This window comes from Larus michahellis, chromosome 7 (genome assembly GCF_964199755.1).
Source record: "Larus michahellis chromosome 7, bLarMic1.1, whole genome shotgun sequence".
Taxonomy (NCBI): Eukaryota; Metazoa; Chordata; class Aves; order Charadriiformes; family Laridae; genus Larus; species Larus michahellis.
Window position 1 is genome coordinate 50,019,610 of NC_133902.1, and position 20,454 is coordinate 50,040,063.

The 20,454-nt window shown below is 43.3% G+C and overlaps 1 protein-coding gene across 3 annotated transcripts in view; it reads right to left on the bottom strand.

Annotated features, from left to right (window-relative positions):
• ESYT3 (extended synaptotagmin 3) overlaps positions 1 to 20,454 on the bottom strand; it is a 38,449-nt gene that overhangs the window by 12,320 nt on the left and 5,675 nt on the right. For 2 of the 3 annotated variants that reach the window (XM_074595943.1, XM_074595941.1), the window contains exons 2-10: positions 14,882 to 14,923; positions 13,874 to 14,008; positions 13,218 to 13,294; positions 6,702 to 6,768; positions 6,017 to 6,106; positions 4,883 to 4,938; positions 2,055 to 2,175; positions 886 to 1,059; positions 278 to 360 (exon numbers count right to left, since the gene is read on the bottom strand). In XM_074595943.1, coding sequence (XP_074452044.1) covers positions 278 to 360; positions 886 to 1,059; positions 2,055 to 2,175; positions 4,883 to 4,938; positions 6,017 to 6,106; positions 6,702 to 6,768; positions 13,218 to 13,294; positions 13,874 to 13,972 — 767 coding nt within the window. In that variant the 5' untranslated portion in view covers positions 13,973 to 14,008; positions 14,882 to 14,923. Of the gene's footprint in view, positions 1 to 277; positions 361 to 885; positions 1,060 to 2,054; positions 2,176 to 4,882; positions 4,939 to 6,016; positions 6,107 to 6,701; positions 6,769 to 13,217; positions 13,295 to 13,873; positions 14,009 to 14,710; positions 14,796 to 14,881; positions 14,924 to 20,454 lie in introns of those variants that run through there. The other variant, XM_074595944.1, reaches the window with a different exon arrangement.

The window sequence follows — 20,454 nt, forward strand, 5'->3', positions numbered from 1 at the left end:
AGTTTCCCCCTTGAATTACTTCCAAAACTAAAATACATTTGAAGTAAACCTCAAATTGTGTAGTAACCATCACTTCTAACGGCTTCCTAGGATTCCCTGCAGGAGTCTGGGCCCATTCTCTACCTTATTCAAAGTTAGTTGTTCTACGAACTAATAACTTGGTATCAATATCTGGACAAAAGGAATAGCTTCCTTCGATATTAAATTTCTGGTATGAATAATCTGTGTGTCCTGTTTAGAGGTTACTGGACCCCAAGCCAGGGTCATGCTAATTTACCTGCCCATAAAGTCATCTTTATCTGGATCTTCATCATACAAGTCCACTTCTAAGTCCTGACCAGGCACTTCATGAACAACAAACTGGAGGAGAAAGAGGTACTGATTAAAAATAAAAAGCATTCGCATAGTTTCATACAGGCTGTGGAGAAGAACACGACACCACAGCCGTATAACACATTATGGACATTCCCTGCTGTTTCATGGCTAAACGTATAACACATACAATCGATTATAGGTGAAGACACTTCCAAACCAGTTTGCTTGTTTCTGAACTACAAGCTACACTCCTCAAACTGGTATCCTAATAAGAAGAGAAGAATCAATGCTAGAGCAGACTACAGCTGCGCAGACTACTGCACTGATTGTTATTTAAAGCAGTGCTTTGCACCACCTCCAAAAACCCACATATGTAAATCAGATCAACCTGAATGACATTTCAAGTTTGCAATGTAAATTTGAACTTGTTTAAGGGAGAGAAACGCCTCATCAATCAAGTAACAAGGAAGTCCACCTGCTCCAGTGCAGTCAGTTAAGAGAAGGTCCTCCAAGCACAGGGGTGTAAACGGCTGTGCATCCTACAGATGGAAAGATCAAAAGATTCAGTACCTCAAACGTCTCATTCCAAATGGGATTAAGATCTCGGGAAACTGTCTTGCTTCGATACTGCACCGTGCCAACGCGAAGAAGAGCATACGGGTCAGACTTCCCCCTGATTGCACCAAGGAAACTGTCTTTCTGGACGAGGTTTTCAGCTTCCAGCAGATGAACCCTTATTACTCCCTGAATAAAATAAGACACAGAATTGGTCATGAAAATGTGATCTTTGAATAATTATAATATGCTACCTCCTAAAACTAGTTATTTCAGGCAGCAAGGGTAGTCATCATGACAGGTTTGCACAGACATGTATTTTGATGCAGTATATTTCAAATTTCAGTTGTATTAAAACACTTTTCCCAACATTTACCTAGGGGAAAAAAAATATCCCAAATTTAAACAGATACACAATCCAATCTAGATAATTGGGTAGGAAATATTCTTCAATTTATATTTAAAACAGAAACATACATATGCATACAGGACTACAGCCACAGTCAAATCAAGTGTGGAATGAAGATCAATTCCCACTGACTAAAGGAGGAATTAAGTATCCATTGGCAGCTTATTATTTTATTGCAGAGTGGCCATTCAACTTCAATTTGGTGATGCAAGTTTGCAATAGGGAGCATTCCTTTGTCATTCATTTATATTTACCGTCATTAATGAGCGCGTTAGGTATTTGATGGACGAGGGAGGCTGAAGATTTGGATATAACATTTAGAGATCTGAGTGGGATTTTTTTTTCCCTGAAATTTTTTCTGTAGCAAAGAGATGTCACCCTCTAAGCTCCCTATTTATACCCCTTCACATAATTAGTAAAAAAATTAAGTAGTCTGACACTCATTGCTCATATATTTACCTTCTCCAACTGAAGAACTGTGGTATTCTCAAATGAGACTGAAGGTTTAAATTGGTAAATGAGCTCAGTGTCTAAATAGACTTCTTATGCCACATATAGAGGGTAGGAGCCCTCAGACCCCACTCCCCCGAATTATAAACTATCCAACATCTGCTTTTATATTTCCCAAATATTACCTACAGGAAGCCTACAATGCACGTGGAAAGAGATGATGAGAGCTGGATCTGCAGGAACCTAACACACTAAGCTTGTGTGCAGCAGCATTGTGGCAAATGTGCAGTCGTTTAACTTAACACTCCTACTGAAAAAAACTCACACGTGGGATAGGGAACCTCAAGTGGGCAATGTTCATGTTCTTCTTCAGAGGCACTGTGATCCTGTTCGGTAGAACCAGACGTGCAGCTATGAAGTCTTGAATTAGTGAGTCCGACATAACACTGCAGGTGGGGGGAAAAGAAAAGGCAACCTAAATCTCTACAATCAATCACAATTTCAGTTAGAATGAAAGAATGAGGCACAGCACAAGACACGGGTGCTGCCAAAGGAGTGATACTGCCTACCTTCACCCAACGCGTGCCTACATGCCACTGCACATGGGCAGAAGAAACTTACATGACATTTAGCTTAGAACAAAAAGAAACGGAGAGGACATTTAACACCAGAATCAATCACCAAAGATGGATGTGGATCACTGTGGAAGGCTAGGCTGTCTCCTATCAATAACTAGCATCTAGTCGAGCTGCTACAGAGGAGAAAATGAGCATGCAGCAGACTCTCAAGATCCCTTTCAATCTTATTCCCTACTGTTCTGCACATAATCGACATTGCCTTGTGGCACACAGGGTGCAGCGCCCACTTGCACACAGAGACGTTCCAGTCTAGGGTTACTAGGACTGGATGTGAATTTGGCTCCAGTAGGTTGTAAGTGATGAATGGGAGCTTAGGCCTTATGATGAGATTGTCATGCACCCAAACAGGTCCTACAAACTTGTGTGCCTTCTGGGTTTCCTTGGGAATGCCGACACCGGAGACGGACAGGTTGAGGAGGGAATCTGGAATTTTCATCATTTCACAGGAAGCTCAAGACCTTGAGGCAGTTTGGTTTTAGACTTAGATCGCGAGCCCTGCACACACTGCTGTCTGCTCTTGGCCATATGCTGAGACCTTACTGTAAAAATGGAAGGAAAAGCCAGCCACATTCAGAACAAAATGAGTTTGGCTTTTTTTTTTTTTCCCCAGAAGACCAAGCGAAAGATGAGATTCTGTATCTTGATATATTTTGCACTAAGAGGAAAATCTTGTTTGAAGTAACTGGAACTTTGGTACACAGGAGACGACACTGTTTGAACTGAGGGTACTGTCTGTCTTGGAGTTTAGGGAACTTTCCAGTCTAATCTAAAATTACGCATTTTTAGCCGTTCAGTTCAAATCTTTTCTTTGGAAATGCTCTGTGTGTATGGTGGGGGCAACTAATTTGACCTCATTCTCCTGAGCAAGAAGCATATCGCTATCAAGGACCTCCAGTACTTTCCAGGTGATTAATAAAAGGATTTCAATGCACTTGGCACAAGCAGAAGACAATATTAGCAGGGAAACCTGAGAGCACCAAACATCTGAAAGACTTTCATCCTCTTGATAAATCTAGTGCTTACAAGGCAGCTTCTCAGGGTAAGACTGTGCAACAAAATTGTCACATTTCACAGATGAGGCTAGATTGACACAGACAGAAAGTCCTCTCCTACTCCAAACGTAAAACCAGGAGCCTGAAAGCCCTTGTTCAGGCTGTTGGCTTTCCTGTCAAAAAAAAAAAAAACCAAAACAGGAAGGTTCCAGAATTGTCCCTTCTCTCGAGTCTCGGGGTACGCCCAACTAAACACAGCTTGTACATCAGGACAGACGACTGCATCCAGTTTCTTTACTCTCTCTTAAGTAAGCCCAATTCATTTGAAAGGGAGAGCTCTTGTTCAACCTGTACTTCAGCCTGTTCATGGTCAGGCATGTTTTGCTCCCGGCTTTCATGTGTAGTGCTGATGGACAAGCAAGGGTTGCTGTGTTCGAATCCCTGTGAGAGAACCAGGGAGCAAAAATTTAGGACACCAAATTTGCACTTAATTATGTGAGAGGCTGTAGGTTGGAACACCTACATACCTTCTTCTCCCTGCAAGGACTAAGGAAAGCTGTGTTAGAAAATAACAGATTCATTCCTCTGATAAAAACTGGAGCTCTCAGGGCAAACTTCAGGGCAAAAGGCCACTCTGGCCTCAAATTAGAAAAAATAAAAAGAAAGCTTCCTCTCACTCAACATCAAAGGTCTTCATAGGCCCTTTAATGCATAAACTGGTACCTGAAGTAGCCAGCCACTTCCGATGAGTCTGCAAACCACGAGTTGCAGGGGAAGAGAGAGGCGCCCAAGTATCTGCATTTGCATTTAAAGGGAGAAAGGCAATGGCTGAGTAACAAAATATATTTTGTTCTTGTGTAACAGATTTTCTCCTTACACTGAAGAACAAGGAAAAAGCAAATCTCCAATCTGGAGAAACAAATTGAAAGTTACAGTACTGAAAACTGCTAAGATTTTCATCCTTGCTGTGCAAGTTTCAGGTACGAGATGAACCCAAAAGGCATTGGGGAAGAGCTACATTTTGTGAAGAACTTCAAGTGAGAGCAGATTACACAGGAAGAGAACACTTCTAAATCTGATGCAGTTTTCTTTATCGTGGGTTGTATTTCAGTTTGTCAGAGGGACTGCAGCTCTGTGATACCTTGCCTTTTTTCTCTTTAAGGTAAACAAATCTAAGCACTGACTGCCAGTCACCCAGATCCACCTCATCTACCTTTGCAAGTAACTGGCACATGGGAAACGGAAGGACTTGTTCTTTAGTTTATAGACCATTGTAGCTTTGGGGATTTACTATTTCCATCTGAAATCTCAAACACAATGAAATGATTGAAGCAATTCTGACAGAACGTAAAAAGCACCCTCCTCAGGTTTTGCAAACTCCACAGCCAGATAACGATGGGATGAGTATCAGCACACCTTTAGACAAAGCTCTTGAGAATAGCTTTAATGATTACCGAAGAACACCATCCCAACTTCCAAAGGCTTTTTAAAGAAAAATGAAGTGAAGCAAAGTAGTCACTCACTTAATCCCTGGGACATCCAGGAGGTTGCTCATGCCTGCCCAGTTGATTTCCAAGTGCTACAAGAAGATCGGGGAGAAAAATTACACAAGACCATTACAATTTATTTCAGAACAAATGCAGAATTTAAAGAGGAAGCAAATGTTTCTCGAAGAAAGCCAGCTGTTTAAAGAAAGCAAAATCTGCACCAGTAAGTGACTGCATCTATACATTAAAACTAACAGCTGGTAGGAATTCCCTTGTCTGTTTTACCTGCCATACCCGAAATGAGGGTATCACTGGGACTTATCCTGCAAGCACAGGGAAAGACAGCATTCAGCCCCTAGCAATGGCCACTGGCAGATGCCCTGGGGTCACGCACAGTAAATCCCACAGCTCTACCTAGACTTTGAAGTTGTTTCCTCATCCTTTCACTCGGGGTTGGCCTGTGCCCTGAGGCAGGGGCATTTACAAACACCACCTGACTTCAGGAGTCTGTATTTCTAGTCACAAAATAAACAAAGAGGGTTTTTTTCATGTGCTAAAATAATACTGCTATATCTAAACACAAAAACACCTCATCCAAGAGCAAAAATGTATGACGCCCATGAACTCAAGCAGAGCATAATCTACAGGCAAGCAAAGCTGTGTGCTGTAAGATAACTGGTTCTTACAAAACTAGAAGGTTTCTCATATTTTATTAAACCGCAATTCAGCTACAAGGCACATGACATCAAACAGGCAAGGTTTCAAAGCACAACCATGACTGAATGGTCTCCAAGACGACTGCATTTAAAAATCTATGAATGGGAAGATTTAAAACCCACCTGCCAGGAACCTTGCAGCAAAGGCCTATGAAATGGCCACTGTACTGTCACCATCAGAAAGTCCTCCCATTCTTAGAGTGAAGCAAGTAACTTTTTAGACACTACTGCAAGAGAATAGGGTAAATTCATACCCATCCTCTCCTGGGGTTTAGGAGGAGCATTGAACAATTGGGAATTTGCTATTCAAACACCTGCACGGTGGGGCATTCACAGTCATGCAGTTTGGGTTACCAGCGTTGGAGAGCTTGTGTCACTCACTGAAGACCTACCCATCCATTAAGACAGAACAAGCATCAAGAAGGCGACAGAGCGCAGTTCACTCCTGACTCACCGGTTTCTGCAGAAAAAACAAGGTCACTGCTCCAATAAAAGGTGCATCGGTTAGAAGAGGTTCCAGTATCACCCGCAGCGTCCCATACAACTGCAAACAGAATAGACCAAGGAAAACTGAGCATGAAGGTACTCTCAGGGTGCAGTTTCAAAACGGTGAGCTTCTCAGTGATGGAGATAATTTTAAAAATCCCACTTGAAATCATTTTAGTAAAAGTCCCTCCCCCCAAGCCATTGCTATTGATATTGGGCAAAGTTTTCTAAGTTTGTGGAATCTCCCTGCAATCCTGACTGCCATACAACGGAGTGATCTGCCTATTAGTTTTCAACATTCCACGAACAGGTCGTTGGTCTGATCTAAACCATTTATGAACACCCTGACAAAACTGGCTCTTTTGAAGTTCTCTACCAACACGCAGCTCCTCTGAACTCCAGTGGCAAAAGGTGGCCTACAGAAGCTTGATGCTCTAGCACTGACCTTAAAGCGTCACACTAAGAAGCTTAAAGGTGGTATTTAGGTGCTTTCCAAGGAAGGCACAATTTCCCCAGCCAAAATATAAGGAGATAAAGCCAATCATTCCAAGCTGGCTAGTTGATGGTTTCCCAGTTGTCATGACCTCCCCGTTGAGACATGTTACCTCCTGCCACACACAGCCTTGAACAGACAATATTAGCGCTGGACGCACCTGTACGCCTTTCACTCCAAGATTAAATTTCGATATGTCCATGTGAATCTCACAGTCCCCTATGTAACTGAAAGAAAATTCTCACATTATTCCACAGTTTGCAATAATTCAATGAGAAATGTTGGGCTGTACAGAGTATAAAGGAAATTAGTTTAACGGTTGACAAGATGATCCCATGTGCAGAGATGGATTTTCAAGCGACTGAAAAGGGAAAGTTGAACACATTGAACAAGGGTCAGATCTTCACAAGAGATCTTCACCCTGCAGTCACCTGGGATATTGATCTACCTGCAAGATGTCAAAGCAACATCTGTATTTCAAGGTTACTTTTGCATTAAGACTGGCAGTTGGCTGAGGCAAGCTTGCTCCAAGCAGGTGATCAACAGGCTCATTCAACATTCAAAGTCAGAGCAATTGCCCTCTTGCTCCCTTCTCTGCCAAAGGCCTGATCCCACCCCACAACCTTGTGACACAGCTCCCAAGCTGATGCAGAGCCATCCTGCCATTACATACAGGGTGTCCTCACCTTGCCCACAACCAAAAAGCCCACTTGAAAGACAAATTCATCACTAAAAATAGCCCGGTTTCCTTGAGGCTGGATTAAAAGACAACGACTTAGATCAGATTTTGGTCAGTTGCCATAGAGAACATCAGGCTTTAAATAAAATGAATGCTGAGTGCGGTACTTTTGCAATTTGGAAACCACCTTAAGCTTTAATATAAGTAAAAACATCACTTTATGCAGAAACTGATAGCCACTCCCCAGGGAGCAGAACCTAGCAGATTTGTTGATCCCTCTGGCAGAGAACAATTGAAGGGAGCTACCAAGTTCCCTTTCAGTCCTCTGAGAAATAGCTCTTTCTGGATGCAGACACACAAACACCCTGCAGGTAATGCAGGGTGTAAAGGCACCGCAGCATAGTGAATGTGCTGCGCTTGCCACCTGCGTGCATAATTTCACTCCATAATCAAAGCAAAAGGACAAGATTTTTTCTCTGACCACATGTTTATGGGCAAACAGTGCTGCAGTTGCCACTAATTCACACTGTAATTTACACATAGACAGACTCCCTCCTCCTGCCAAAAAAATTGTCAAGAATGTGTAAGCCTGTGAATTTGTCTCCATTTTTGCAAGCAAAGTTCTCAAATATTTGTTTACAGAGTCACTTAGCAGAACTTAAAAAGCTCATAACTCACAAATTAAAGCCTTTAATGTTAGAGCATTCTCATTTCTTAAATAACCAACCTCACAGGCCATGCCAAAATTAACACAATCTTCTTTACAAGCTAGTCACATAATTAAACAAACTTATTTTTACATTTATTAATTTCTACAATTTTGACATTATCTTACAGCTCATTATATTGGGTGCTAATAGAGCTTTGTCACAATAAAAGTCTAAATGAGAAGCCAAAATGAGTTCCTCAATTTGCAGTAATTAATCCAAGAGGATTTAATTCAGCTGTTGCCAGTGTCCAATACATCAAATAATAGTTGTGGTGTTTCAATTTACAACCTTTATGCGTTTCCACACAGTCAAAAACTCTTCCCATCCAGTCCTAGATGTCTCTTTTCTCCAGTAACAGTTCAATACATGCAATCGTGTTTTAAAGTCTAGATGTCAGAGAGGTCTTTACCCCTTTTATCAGAGCCTGAGCCTTTAATTATCCTTAAGTCTGCTTCATACAGGCGTCACCCCCATGCCAGGGCGCTTTGTAGGAAGGATGCACTCTTTGTTCATTAGTTTTACTCCTCATTTCCAGTCCAAGCTGCTCAAGCTTTCGTCTGCCCCCTCTGCTCAGCATCACCTTGCTGTGCTCTCTCTGTCCTCCCCGAAACAGAGCACACCCGAGCCAAACTCAAGCCTTGACACTCAAAAGCATGTCAGGCTTCCTTTAGCACTCTGTCACTACCCACAGGACCATGCTCTACCCACCTGTGGATGGTGGAAAAACCACCCGTTTCTCTCCTAAATCACCTATTGCACAAGGTGATGCAGATAAGCATGCCTGTGCCATGGATGGCAACTGGAGAAGCTTGTACTAGTGCAGGTATCTGTAACTCTTCTATACTTGGGTGCAAAAGCTGGGCCCAGTGTTTACGATACAATGGCAATCCACTGGCTGAGGGCAGGGATGCTAAAAGACACATGCTGACCAGTTTGACTAACCTGTCTATGTATCCCTTTAGAAAAGGCATGTGCAATTCTCCCTCTGTAAAGTAATTCCCCATGGGCCCCATCTTCTCATCGTCCCACATGATAAAAGCCCCCTTTGATCCATGCTTCTCAAGTGCTTTGTAAAGCAGACTACTGCTTAGTCTGCCTGACTTTGGACTTGGGTAAATGAGCAAGCAGTATTAGACAAATAAGAGAGATAAGAAAACGTGACCAAGTACCACAGGGTAGGAGAAAAACTTTTCCCTTTGCCTATCAAGTCAGGCTCCTGAGGGCAAGTGTTCCTCTTCTGCTCAAGATTGACAAGTTTCCAAAATGCTTTTAGTTTCTCATAAGATCCTACAAACTTAGTTAACCCAAACTCCACCAAGCTCAAAGTACTGTTGCACACTTCTTTTGACCACTTTCTTCAGTTCTGCACAAGATGACAGAGACTGTCTTTCCAGATTTGAAAACCTGCCAGTTAGGAAGTCCAGAGATTCTCTTAAAAGAGTAAATTGCAATGTGTATATATATTTTTATACATATTATACATATTAATTATTTATAATTATATTATACATATTAATTATTACACTATTCTTCTATCTATCTATTACATCCCATGTACTGTAAATGCCACAGAAGAGCACAGAAATGAAAACTCAAAACATTTCCAATGAAAAATGATTATGAGTACTAAATCAGATTAATGAAATAGGAAGCAACTGGATTGCAAGATATTCTTCTGGGAGGTAACAGTGCCTTCAAATACTTTGAAACTCTGATGATTATAGCCAATGACTACATGGCTACATAGCAGCTCAGGCAATTGCAGAATTAATGGGAACAAGAGCAGCTGCAGGAGGTCAAGTGTCTGCACTCCAAAAACTCCCATTTTGAAAAATGCCATTTTGGAGAACATTTCTGGAATGCTTTGACATTAATTCACTTGGAGGATCCAGCTGTCAGCTCCCTATGCTCAGGGGACAGATTCATAATTTAGATCTAGGACAAATTGTTTGGAGATCCCAGATTATTGCCAGTTTATTTCCAGATGGGATCTCATTTCAGATTTGGGGATTTCAAATCCCAGGGATTTGGCAGGGATCTCATATTTCATTTAGCCATTGCAAGAACCCTGATACTTTCTTATGTGTCATATGAAAGCTGTAGATCTGGCATATTTGCGCTGGAAAACAGATACATGAACAGAATACAGACACCAGGACCTTCAGACAGGTAAATGACAAACTTTACCTGCACAGAAGACCTGAGGATAAGCAGTGACTATCTCAACATTTCTGTTCAGTCCTATAAACTGTGACAAAATTTACACAATTTAATTTACACCAATTGGGTGCATCACCTCAGGAACCGAGCAAAAGATTTTGAAAAGACTTATAGCCTCCATCCTTGCCTTTGCCAAGAGATCTATGTGCCTCACAAGTAATCACCTCTGAGCCTTGGTTTTCCTGACAAAAACTCAAGTATAGTCCTTTCACGTGGGATGGTTAAGAGTGCCATGAGACAGTACTCTACATGACCATTCCCAATGCTCTAATGCTATGGACATGTAAGATGTTGTTAACAGATTTAATTAAAGCAGCATCTCAAGTTCCTTTTGGTAACTCCATGCAATATCAGATCTACTGCATCACTGGCTCTGCTGACAGCTACTGCCCATACAAATAAGGGACCTCTAAGTGCTATTCTTCCACAGTTCCCAAGCAAAGGATGCAGTTTGTGATATCGCATCACAAATTTAACACAGAGGAAAGGAACCTCTTCTTCACACAGCACAGACCTGAACTACAGCATTCAGCACCGCATCATGTTATGGAGATCAGGAGCACAAATTAAACAAAACGCCTGATGGGCCACGTGTCTATGAGTGGCTATCAAAACCACACAAATGATTCCATACAGACCACAAAGAAAGGCTAAGAGGGAAAGGTTTTTTTCTACTCCTGTCAATTTTGTGTGTTTTTCCATGGCCACATCAAAGACTCTGGGCTTCAGAGACTAGTTGCCTCCTCGATAAAACTGAGGGGAAAAAAAAAAATCCCTCCTCCTGTACTGCTGTGAGGCTGAAAGCAAGAAGCATTTACAGAGCACACGGAGATTTCTGGATGCAAGACGCTGGCTAACACAGAGGGTGACTCAGCACTGGAGCGGGACAGAGCTGCTGTCAAGGCAGGAGTGCCGTCCACCAGGATAACAGCACCCTGCGAGGCAGCTGCTCAGAACCACATGCCGTGGTGAGCCAGCCAACAGGCCACGCTCACGTGGGTTCACCAGCAAGGGAACTCCCACAAAATTACAGCTAGCAAGCACCAAGGCAGAGGAGTCACGTTTAGAACATGCAGATATGTTAATCCTTTAATGTCCACTGCAACATAGCTATGCTTCTCCGAAACCTAACCCAAGCCACTACGGTCTCAGCATTGCGAAGTGCACCACGCTGGCACCCACAGCACATCACTCTTTTCTCCAGAGCTGTGATGCCAGGACGCAGCTCTGTGGACACATCCAGCCATTTAAACCTCACCAGCATGCAGCAACCAAGAGGTGGTGTGAAGGGCAGCAGTCTCACATTGGGGCAGCTCAATTCTGTCTCCTCTGACCAGCTCTTCTCCCAACACCAGCTGCACTAGTGCAGATGCTCACTGCTAGTCACATAGCTAAGACAGTCTATTTTGTAACAGGGGTTTGCCTCACTCCAGAAAAATGGAGATCGCCCATTTGCTTGAATAAAGAAAGGAAAAAAGCCCTCGTTCCTTCGGCAATCCAGAAAAAGGCAGGTAAGTAACACCACTGCTCATAGATTTGCTTCTCCCCATTCCTTGAAGTGATACACTACCTCCCGCAGACACCGTACGATGCACAACACCCAGCTTTGTTGCAGAAAGTGATGTTAATGTATTAACATAAGAGAAGCAGGGTCCTTAATACAGCTCAGGAGAAGAGACCCCCATCAGACAGACAAGGTAGTCTGAACACAGAAAATACTTGGGTTATCAGATGACAGTCCAGGTTAAGTTATTGTCAGGATGAACAACAGAAGTGCTTGGCCCGTTTGGAGATGCTGATGGGTCTGCCAGAGGGACAGGAATGAGGAGGTGGGGGAAGCCCTCTGCAGAGGATTGTTAAAAGACAGTGAAAATGAGTACGTGGGAGAAGCAGCCTGGAGAAGTAGTTTAACAGCAAACAGCAGCAACCTCCTTCAGGGCCTTAAAGGCATCAAATCCCTCGATCTCAACATGGAAAGCACGAATGATTTGCCAAAGGCCCTAAAACTGGTCTAGCCATTACAAAAAGCACTTCACTGACAGCACTGAAGCACAACATGTTCTGGCTGAAAATCAAGCATGTCATTTTGCAGGGAGCAATAGCGCTCTGCCAGGGCTGGGGATGCTGCCACGCCGCTGCCACATTAAGCAGCAGGCACAGTTCTGAGCAGCTCTGTGCTATTGCCAAGACGCTCCATAATTTCACACTGCTTTTTCCTGGTACTACCATGAAGAAAAGCCATTTAAATTAGGCAGCTCCATCGCCCACTAAACTTACAGAGCTACAGCAGCATGCATGTGGTAATTCCCCCAGTAATTCCATTCTCCAGGCTAAACGAGGAGAGAGTTTAGCTCTGCAGTGGCTCTGATGTTAACAAAACACACAAGTTCATTCAAAACAGCCTGGAAGGTACCAATGGTTTTATCTAATTTTGTTGTTGTTGTTAATAGAGCTAGAGGCATTTTTCTGCTCAGAGAACAGCTGTAATAAAAAAAAGCAAATGTGTTGGGTGGCACACGGAACAAATGGTGAGTAAAACAAGAGGGTTAATCTAGGGGAAGGAATTAAAAAATAAGGAGAAGGAATTAAAAAATACGTAGCACAAGTAGTTCTGGAAGAACTGGAGAGGTTGGACTGAAGAGGAACCGTAATGGGGCAACAGACAGACCAAGCGCCTCCATGCCTGAGAGCTGTCAGAGCTGTCGGAACAGGAAATACAGTTCCAAAACTTGGGTTCTTACTGCCATGAACGGCAAAGCCAAGGGACACATTCTTATATCCATGGCAGCAGGGATGGGCCAGAGGAGGTAACACCTAGACCTGTGCAGGTGACACCGCTTTCTGACTCAAAGGCTGATGCACAACATCTCACCTCTGTAAGTATTCAGGACATCCAGCTGGGGAACAGATTATCTCATATCATTCCAGGTTGATATAAGATAATGACCTCTGCACTTCATGCTGATCTTAGTGGACCACGTGTCCAGTCCAGCATGACAATTCTCACACAGGTGTCAAACGGGCAGTGAGTTAAGAACCATCTACATAATCAAGGATGCAATGTTACCATATCTGCAGGTCTAGGATAACTTGTCTTCTGTCGATTTCTTTGGTGTAGGCTTTTATTCCGTTGATTCTAGGGCACTGAAATAAAGACAAACAAGATATGGCATAGTTAATATCTTTCAAATTAAGCCCAAGCGGAAAGTCCTACTCACTTCAATCGATTTGAGTACAGAAGCATTAATTGAAGACTTTGTATTCATTAAAGACTTTGCACAACTGCATGTAAAGTATGAGTAAGCCACACAAGTTTTTCCCTTAAAGCAGTAGTGTGAATGGCCTTGGCAGTCCTCAAATACAGGGCTGGTTGCAAGTAGCCCATGCTGCAAGCCTTATGAAGCACTGAAAACTCCTGCTGGAAGGGTATAACAGAAAGAAATGTGGATATGTGCCCCTTTTTCTATCTCCAGTCCCATGATGCTGACACCTGATGGGAAGAGATGCGTGTCTCCTATATGATCTTTCCTTTACGTTGAAGACGATCAAATAAACACGAGGAGGGAGCAAAGGAGGCAGCAGTGTTGTACCAATACCATTTTGTTAATCATTCAGAGCCATTAAAGTGCTGAACATCAGACTCCAGAACAAATGCTCTCCCCTTTGCATCTGAACTTTTCAGAAAAGATTGAACTGCAAGCATTGCAAAGGTTTCACCACTACCTTCTCGCCAAAGTGGATCTTGGTAAAGGTGCATGTTTTCAGATGTACATTCTTCGCTCTGATTTTTGGTTCAACAACTTCCTTAAATGTTTTTTCCATGATTGTCCCAAAGTATGGCCAAGCCTGTACAAGAACCTAAAGAACCGCAAAAGCAGAAACATGCTGAAGATGCTTTGTATAATATACCTTTTGTTGTGAAACAGACACACACATCATGGAACACCTTGCTATCAATCTCTGTGCTTTTAAAGTACCAAGTCACATTTGTGCTCTTGAGTCACCGTTATGGAAGGATCCATCCCAGTTTCTCAGAAAATGAATTTGTTTTAGGAACTGAAGGGTGAGTTTTCAGCACCATAGAGTCTATTGACTGCTTCTAACCACAGGGGCTGAGCCAGCAAAGCCCAGGGTTAAAGTCTCTAAAGGACAAGAGCTCCTAATTCGTCTAAAGTGTCACAAAGTTCCCTGTAGTTAGGTTTATTCAGAGAGAAGTAAGATGAGCTTTTAAATCGAAAAGAAAGTTTGCTAAAAACAGGACAGTTATTGGATGTTAATTTGCAAGTTCAGCTGTTTTGCTTTGAATTCCACAGAGTCCAGTTCCAGTGAGAGCTTAGAACTACACCTGCTGATGGGAATACCTCCCTCAGAACTCTCTGGGAACCTGTCTGGTAAGAGGAGATGCCACTACTTTTACTAAAATAATAACACATACCCACATATATATACATCTATACACACATACAAACACTTGCTTTTTTTTTCTTTTAAATCTCCGAATGAATTGTTGTGGTCAAATTCATCAAACCTGCATCAACCAGACACACATTTGGCTCTCACCAAAACTTCAGTGGCAACTCTATATTTAAGTGGCTCCAAGATTTCAGACACTGATACAATTGAGCCGTATTGTAGTGACTTGATAACTTTCTCAGACTTGGCCGGCAGAGTTTGTGCTGTGATGCAGCTCAGAGCAGATGGCCTCACAAACTGGAGTTCAGAGCTCCTCACCTTGTTCAGCCACTCCACTCGTTCAACATCAGGGAAGTGAACCTGGATGCAAAGAAAGATAAAGTTGAGTGCAACATGCCATCTGTTTCGGCATGCTGCAACATGCAACACATGTAAAAGACATCACGAAGCGTGGAATAAGTTTTAGAGTAAGCTGAGATCCCTCTTCCCTTTTACATACACACTTGATCATTTACTACCTCCTTGAAAAATTGTAAAAGGTAAATACAATAGTAAAAAATAGTAAAAGGCAAAAGAACACACGTGCACTGATGTACCAGTATGCCTCTGGGCATATTTACATGACTAAAGCAAGGCTCATATCCTGTTTGTGACGTAAAGCAGCATTAGATTTCTCATCCTTCTCTTGGTCACACCTTGAGAAGCCACGAGAACCTGCTTCCCTTCAAGATCACGAGCTGTGCAGGACCTGTTTCCTGTACTGGCTCACCTCAACACCACACTTCAGAAAATAAGAACCTGCTTGGGAAACCCCATTTATTGGTTGTGGCATCATTTCTCCACTAATAGTAGCATGGTGACAGTGGCTTCAGGGAAAAGAAGCCCTGTAAGAGCTCAAACCTATTAGCATACACTATCATGTGTAACCGTCCAGTGTTTTCACCTCTCAGAGCTTTTTAAGATGCTAACGACAAAATAAAATGAAGTAGTCACTCATGCATCATGTTTTCAAGTTGGACACATCAAATGCCAACAAGAAGCGTCTGTGTCCGTTGCAAAATCCCTCCAGTTCCTAGGAGCAATGACTTGTTTAATCACCATCAGGACAGCTGGATATGAGGCCACTCAAGTAACTAACTGATCTCTCAGATCTCACCAAGACGCTGCTGAGTGAAGAGCCACAGTCACCTTACTACAATCACACAGTAAAGTCTTACGGGCGCAGTATTTTCAGCCAGTGCTTTAAGCCGGCAGCAGGTTATTGCAGAAGGGAAGGATGGTGCAGCAGCTTCTCAGAACGGGCACTCAGGCCTTCTCAGCTCTACAAGAGCACCCGAATACAAAGGGACTCCTACTCCTTTGACTGTCATCTAGCCTGACAGTAGTAATTGGGCAGGACAATACATTACCTCCTTATACAAAAGCTGTGAATTACACTCTTCAGTCAAAGGCTTGCTGTTTAATTCGGCAGCTTTCAGAGAGGTGCTCAGAGATGTCTGGATGGAATGGACAGCAGCCTGCTTTTTATTCCAGCTTCAATTATGATTTCAGAGCCCATTTCCCTTGCTCAAATAATGCTTCAAATTACCTCAAATTATTACATTAAAAAAACAAAGTGATATTACCATATTCTTTATATGGAATTTCTTCTGATGCTCTAAATAGCAACTTTTCCATTAAACAAGACAACACAAGTTCACTGAAATGTCAGCCTACCCAGCTCTATTTGCATGATAAAGTGAGAATACAGCACAAGAAGGTACAATCAATACTGATAAAACGCTGCTGACATTTTACAGGAAGGCAGATTATGGGATTCAAGGGACCTCCACTTCACCTGCCAGTCTTTCATCTTTCTCCAAAGGGTCCTCCACCAGGGCACATAAATCCCGGGTGGCCTGAAGGCAGCTGGTCCCCAGCTCCAATGCAAGTGCCAAGCACCAGTGTCCCGCAGCGTTTGCTCCACAGCCCTGGATCAGTCACAGGCAGGGTAGAGCAGGGATGGAAGTAGTGTGGCAAGCTGTCCTTCATAAGATCTTACAGAGAGGAGAGGGATGTGACCCAAAAGGAAAGACAGACAGGACAGACCAGGGCAACAGCTGGGCCACCAGATCCCAATGAGAAAGTCACAACCCATGTGTGAGACCCACCAACGTTAAGGTGAGAAACGCAGCACAATATAAACCACTAAAATTGGTTGGGATTATTCACTAGAGCCAAAGTTGCTAGAGATGCAAATGCAAGAAGTGTCCAAGAAGCAAGATGGTGGCCAAGGAGAGCTGGAACAGCACACAAGAGCATCAGGAAACAGGCAAAAACCATTAGGAGGAGGCAGCAGCTAGTCTCACCTTAAGAAAAAGCAAAATTGAATTCACTATTTGAGCCACAGACACCCAAACCAGACAGCCCAGGGCAAACTCCAAAAGCAATCGCAATGAATCACAGATCCCTGTGTCACACCTCAGATGATTGCTGTGATGGGATTAGCAGCCATTTGTGGTACATCTCCATCCTGCTTGACACCCCCTCATTCGCGTGTCTGAGACACAAGTCCTACCCAGGCAAGCTGTGCCTCAGTTTCCTTTGACAGACGGAAGAAATAGCATTGCTGTAGCTCAAAGGTACCAAAGACCACCAGCAGCTCCCTGGCAAACACAACAGGGCTCTCACTGAGGCAAAAGCCACAGAAATTCTCTGACTACATGCTGCTGGTAAAAAACAGCTTTCTGCCTATTATGAAAGGCCACCAAATTTCAGTGGGTTCCCAGTGTCAAAGGTCAGCTGCACTCAATGGTACGAATTCAGTGAGCAGCTCTGCAGAAGAAGCAGAGCTTGGCACCGACGTGTTGCATCTAGATTATCCATTGACTAGTAAAACATAAGCTCCGAGCAGAGCCTTTCCTACCCACAGGGTATTCCCATAACATGCATGTCCCACTAGCAGATGAGTTAGCCCAGTGACACCACCAAGCTTTCTCCTTGACCCAACATCTTACCCCAAGAACTTACTGTGTCCTAGCACGTCTTGGAAAAAAAAAACATCTGCAGTTCCATACATTTTAACCATGTGCTCTGGACTTCAGACAGACTTCTGACCCTTGTTACTGGTGAGGGCCCTGGCAGCAAGGTCTTGTCCTTAAGTTCGTCATCAGTACAGCACAGGTAAGAGAAGCCCAAAACACTTCCTACTAAGTCCAGAACCAGCCACCAAGAGCTGCCAAAGTTAACACTATCCCAGAATAAGACTTAATCCTGTAGCCTTGGGCAAGTCACACTATCAAAAATCAGTTCTCCTCATCTACAAAAGCAGGCATACTTCTTGCCAATATTTTAGGAATGCTGCAAAAATTACTTAGCATTTGAAAAGAGCTTTGAAGATCAAAAACAGTAGGTAAGGGCCAATTACTAGCAAGTAAAGAAAATGTATAAGTTTCTGCATGGCTCCACCTTGCCCTGGAGCAGGCCACACCAACAATCATAGCAATAGCAAAAGCCATGCCTGACACAACAGTGCCATTCTCTTCAAATACGACACAGGAATCTATCCATCAGGGGTTTTTTGGTTTGTTTGGGGTTTTGTTGGGTTTTTTTGGTGGGTTGTGGCTTTTTTTTTTTTTGAGGGACAGGTTTTTTTAACTCCCTGTGCTAGGGTAAAAAAAATAAAGTCTAAATGAGCCTTTTGCATGAACAAGGAATTAACAGGTAAAGTTTTAAAAGGACTGTTCCGTACCCAGTAATATCAATTTCTCCTGGTAAAAGGAATTCAACATCAGGAAGAAACTCAGCATATTTGGATGTTCTCACCTGCAACCTGCTAACAGCTGCAAAAGCAACATGGAGAAGTCACCACCAGCCCCGGGAGCCGGAACACAGGTGGAAGCCCAGCTACCTCTGCTCTGAGCACTGACTGGTTTTACAAAAGTCAGACTAAAGGCTGCACGTGTTGAAGTCAGAAAGTCTGACCTCTCCAACACACAGATCTGACTCGACTCTACGCGAGCAGATTTCCAGCCTGGTTTCCCAAGGAAGCACAGCGTGCCCACATAAGCACAGGAATGCCTCTGTTCCAAACTCGCTGGCTGGTTTCAGCCAAGAAACTGGTGCTGCAAAATAGCCCTGCACATTCCCTGAAACAGATGGTTAAGCAGATGAGGGAAACCCTCCCAGCGTCCTCCCTGAAGGAAAAGGCTACAATACGAATGCGTCTCCTAACAACTGATACCACCATGACTGAGGGGAGCCCAAGCCACATTTGAAGGAGCCGCTGCACCGCTCTTAGGAAGAACGGTTTTTAATCAACTAGCGCAATCAATGATTGGTCTTAATTCTACACTGGATGGATCTTCCTCATTTTACTACAGGGCACGCAAGGAGACAACTATTTACCAACCCCCTAAGACACGGCCATCACTTCACACCTCCAGAACTTTTCCTAGGATTACAACACTGTAAATCCAACCCATGTTCCCTCTAGCCTGAATTGTATTCCTACTCCCACCTCTGCATGTCAGGAGAGAAGAACGCAAGGGACATTTTTAGAGCTGTTTCAGCTGAAGGCTCATGAACACTGAAAGGCAAAAATTAAAGATTAAAAAAAATGATGACACGACAGAGAATAAACTGAACAGACAGCGGGTGAAAATCAGCTTCCAAGACTGGCACAGGGGAGAAGTAGAAGATCTAATCAAGGAAGGGGACAGAAGGAAAATTAAAGCTGAGGAGTTCAAAAAATATCAAGTACAAGTGTGGTGTGGAAGCAAACACCAAGTGATGAAGAAGAAAAGTTACCAACATAGAAAAGGAAAGGTCGAGAAGCAGCAATACAGCTAAAAGCTGAAACTAAAAGCATGTGACGCAGACCCTTTATCCTTAGGTCCTACTTCATGCCTTCCAGCAGCAGCTCCAAGAATTCACAAGTCAGGACTGAGGCCTCTGGAGTGAATCTGACTCCACCTTCTCTGTGAGCAAGCGCCAGGCAGTGGGACACAGAGGTGAGATCCCCCTGAATCCTTCCCTTCTGAAGGAGGCTGAACAGCCCCAGATCCACCAGCCTCTCCTCACACACCAGGAGCTCCAGCCCCTGACCATCTCAGTAGGCCCTGATGGAGTCTCCCTATTTGTCAAATCCCCCCCGTCTTTGGGGTACACAGCGCTCCCAGTGCAGCCTTGTGTATGCCAAGTACAGGGCAATCAATAATCCCTTCCATTGCCCATGCACTAACGAAGTCTGACACTTTCAAACACAAAACCTAAGAACTTTTGAAACTGGGTGTGTGTTTGGGGCAATTCTGATTTTTCAATGATGACTAAGAGACTCAGCTTCTCATTATCAAGATTCAGGGCACCTGAGGATAAAACACACCACTATTCTTACAGCATCAGGGCAAGAGCTGACACCACCACACTCATTAACGTTCTGAGTTGTTTTAAACACTCTGTCAATACAAACAAGCAGAAACCCCATTCAGAAACAGACTTTTGTGCCCGGCAGGAGGGAACATGTGCAGGGAGCTGCACCAGCTCTGCTAGGAGACCCTGGCCTCGCTTCTATGAAGTGCTGCCTGCCTTCATTTCCCCCAGCACTAAGGAGAGCCAAGTGCTGTAGGCTATATAAAACAGTTTGCTGACTATAAATGTCTCCATTACACTCCAACGCTCCTTACAAATAGAGCTCTTTGATATTCTCTTTCTTACAAGAAAAGCATTTCCCTACCAGTCCCTGACATGTTTTTAAATGCTAAGCAAATGCCGATGAAGAAAAAAAAAAAAAAACCCTCATCATCCTTTTCCATTAGCCAACCAGGGCTACCCAACAAATAACCAAGGCCGTAGAATAAAATGTGCAGTTAAGATTTTCAAGTTTCTTTACTTTAAAACCTGGAGTGGCTAGG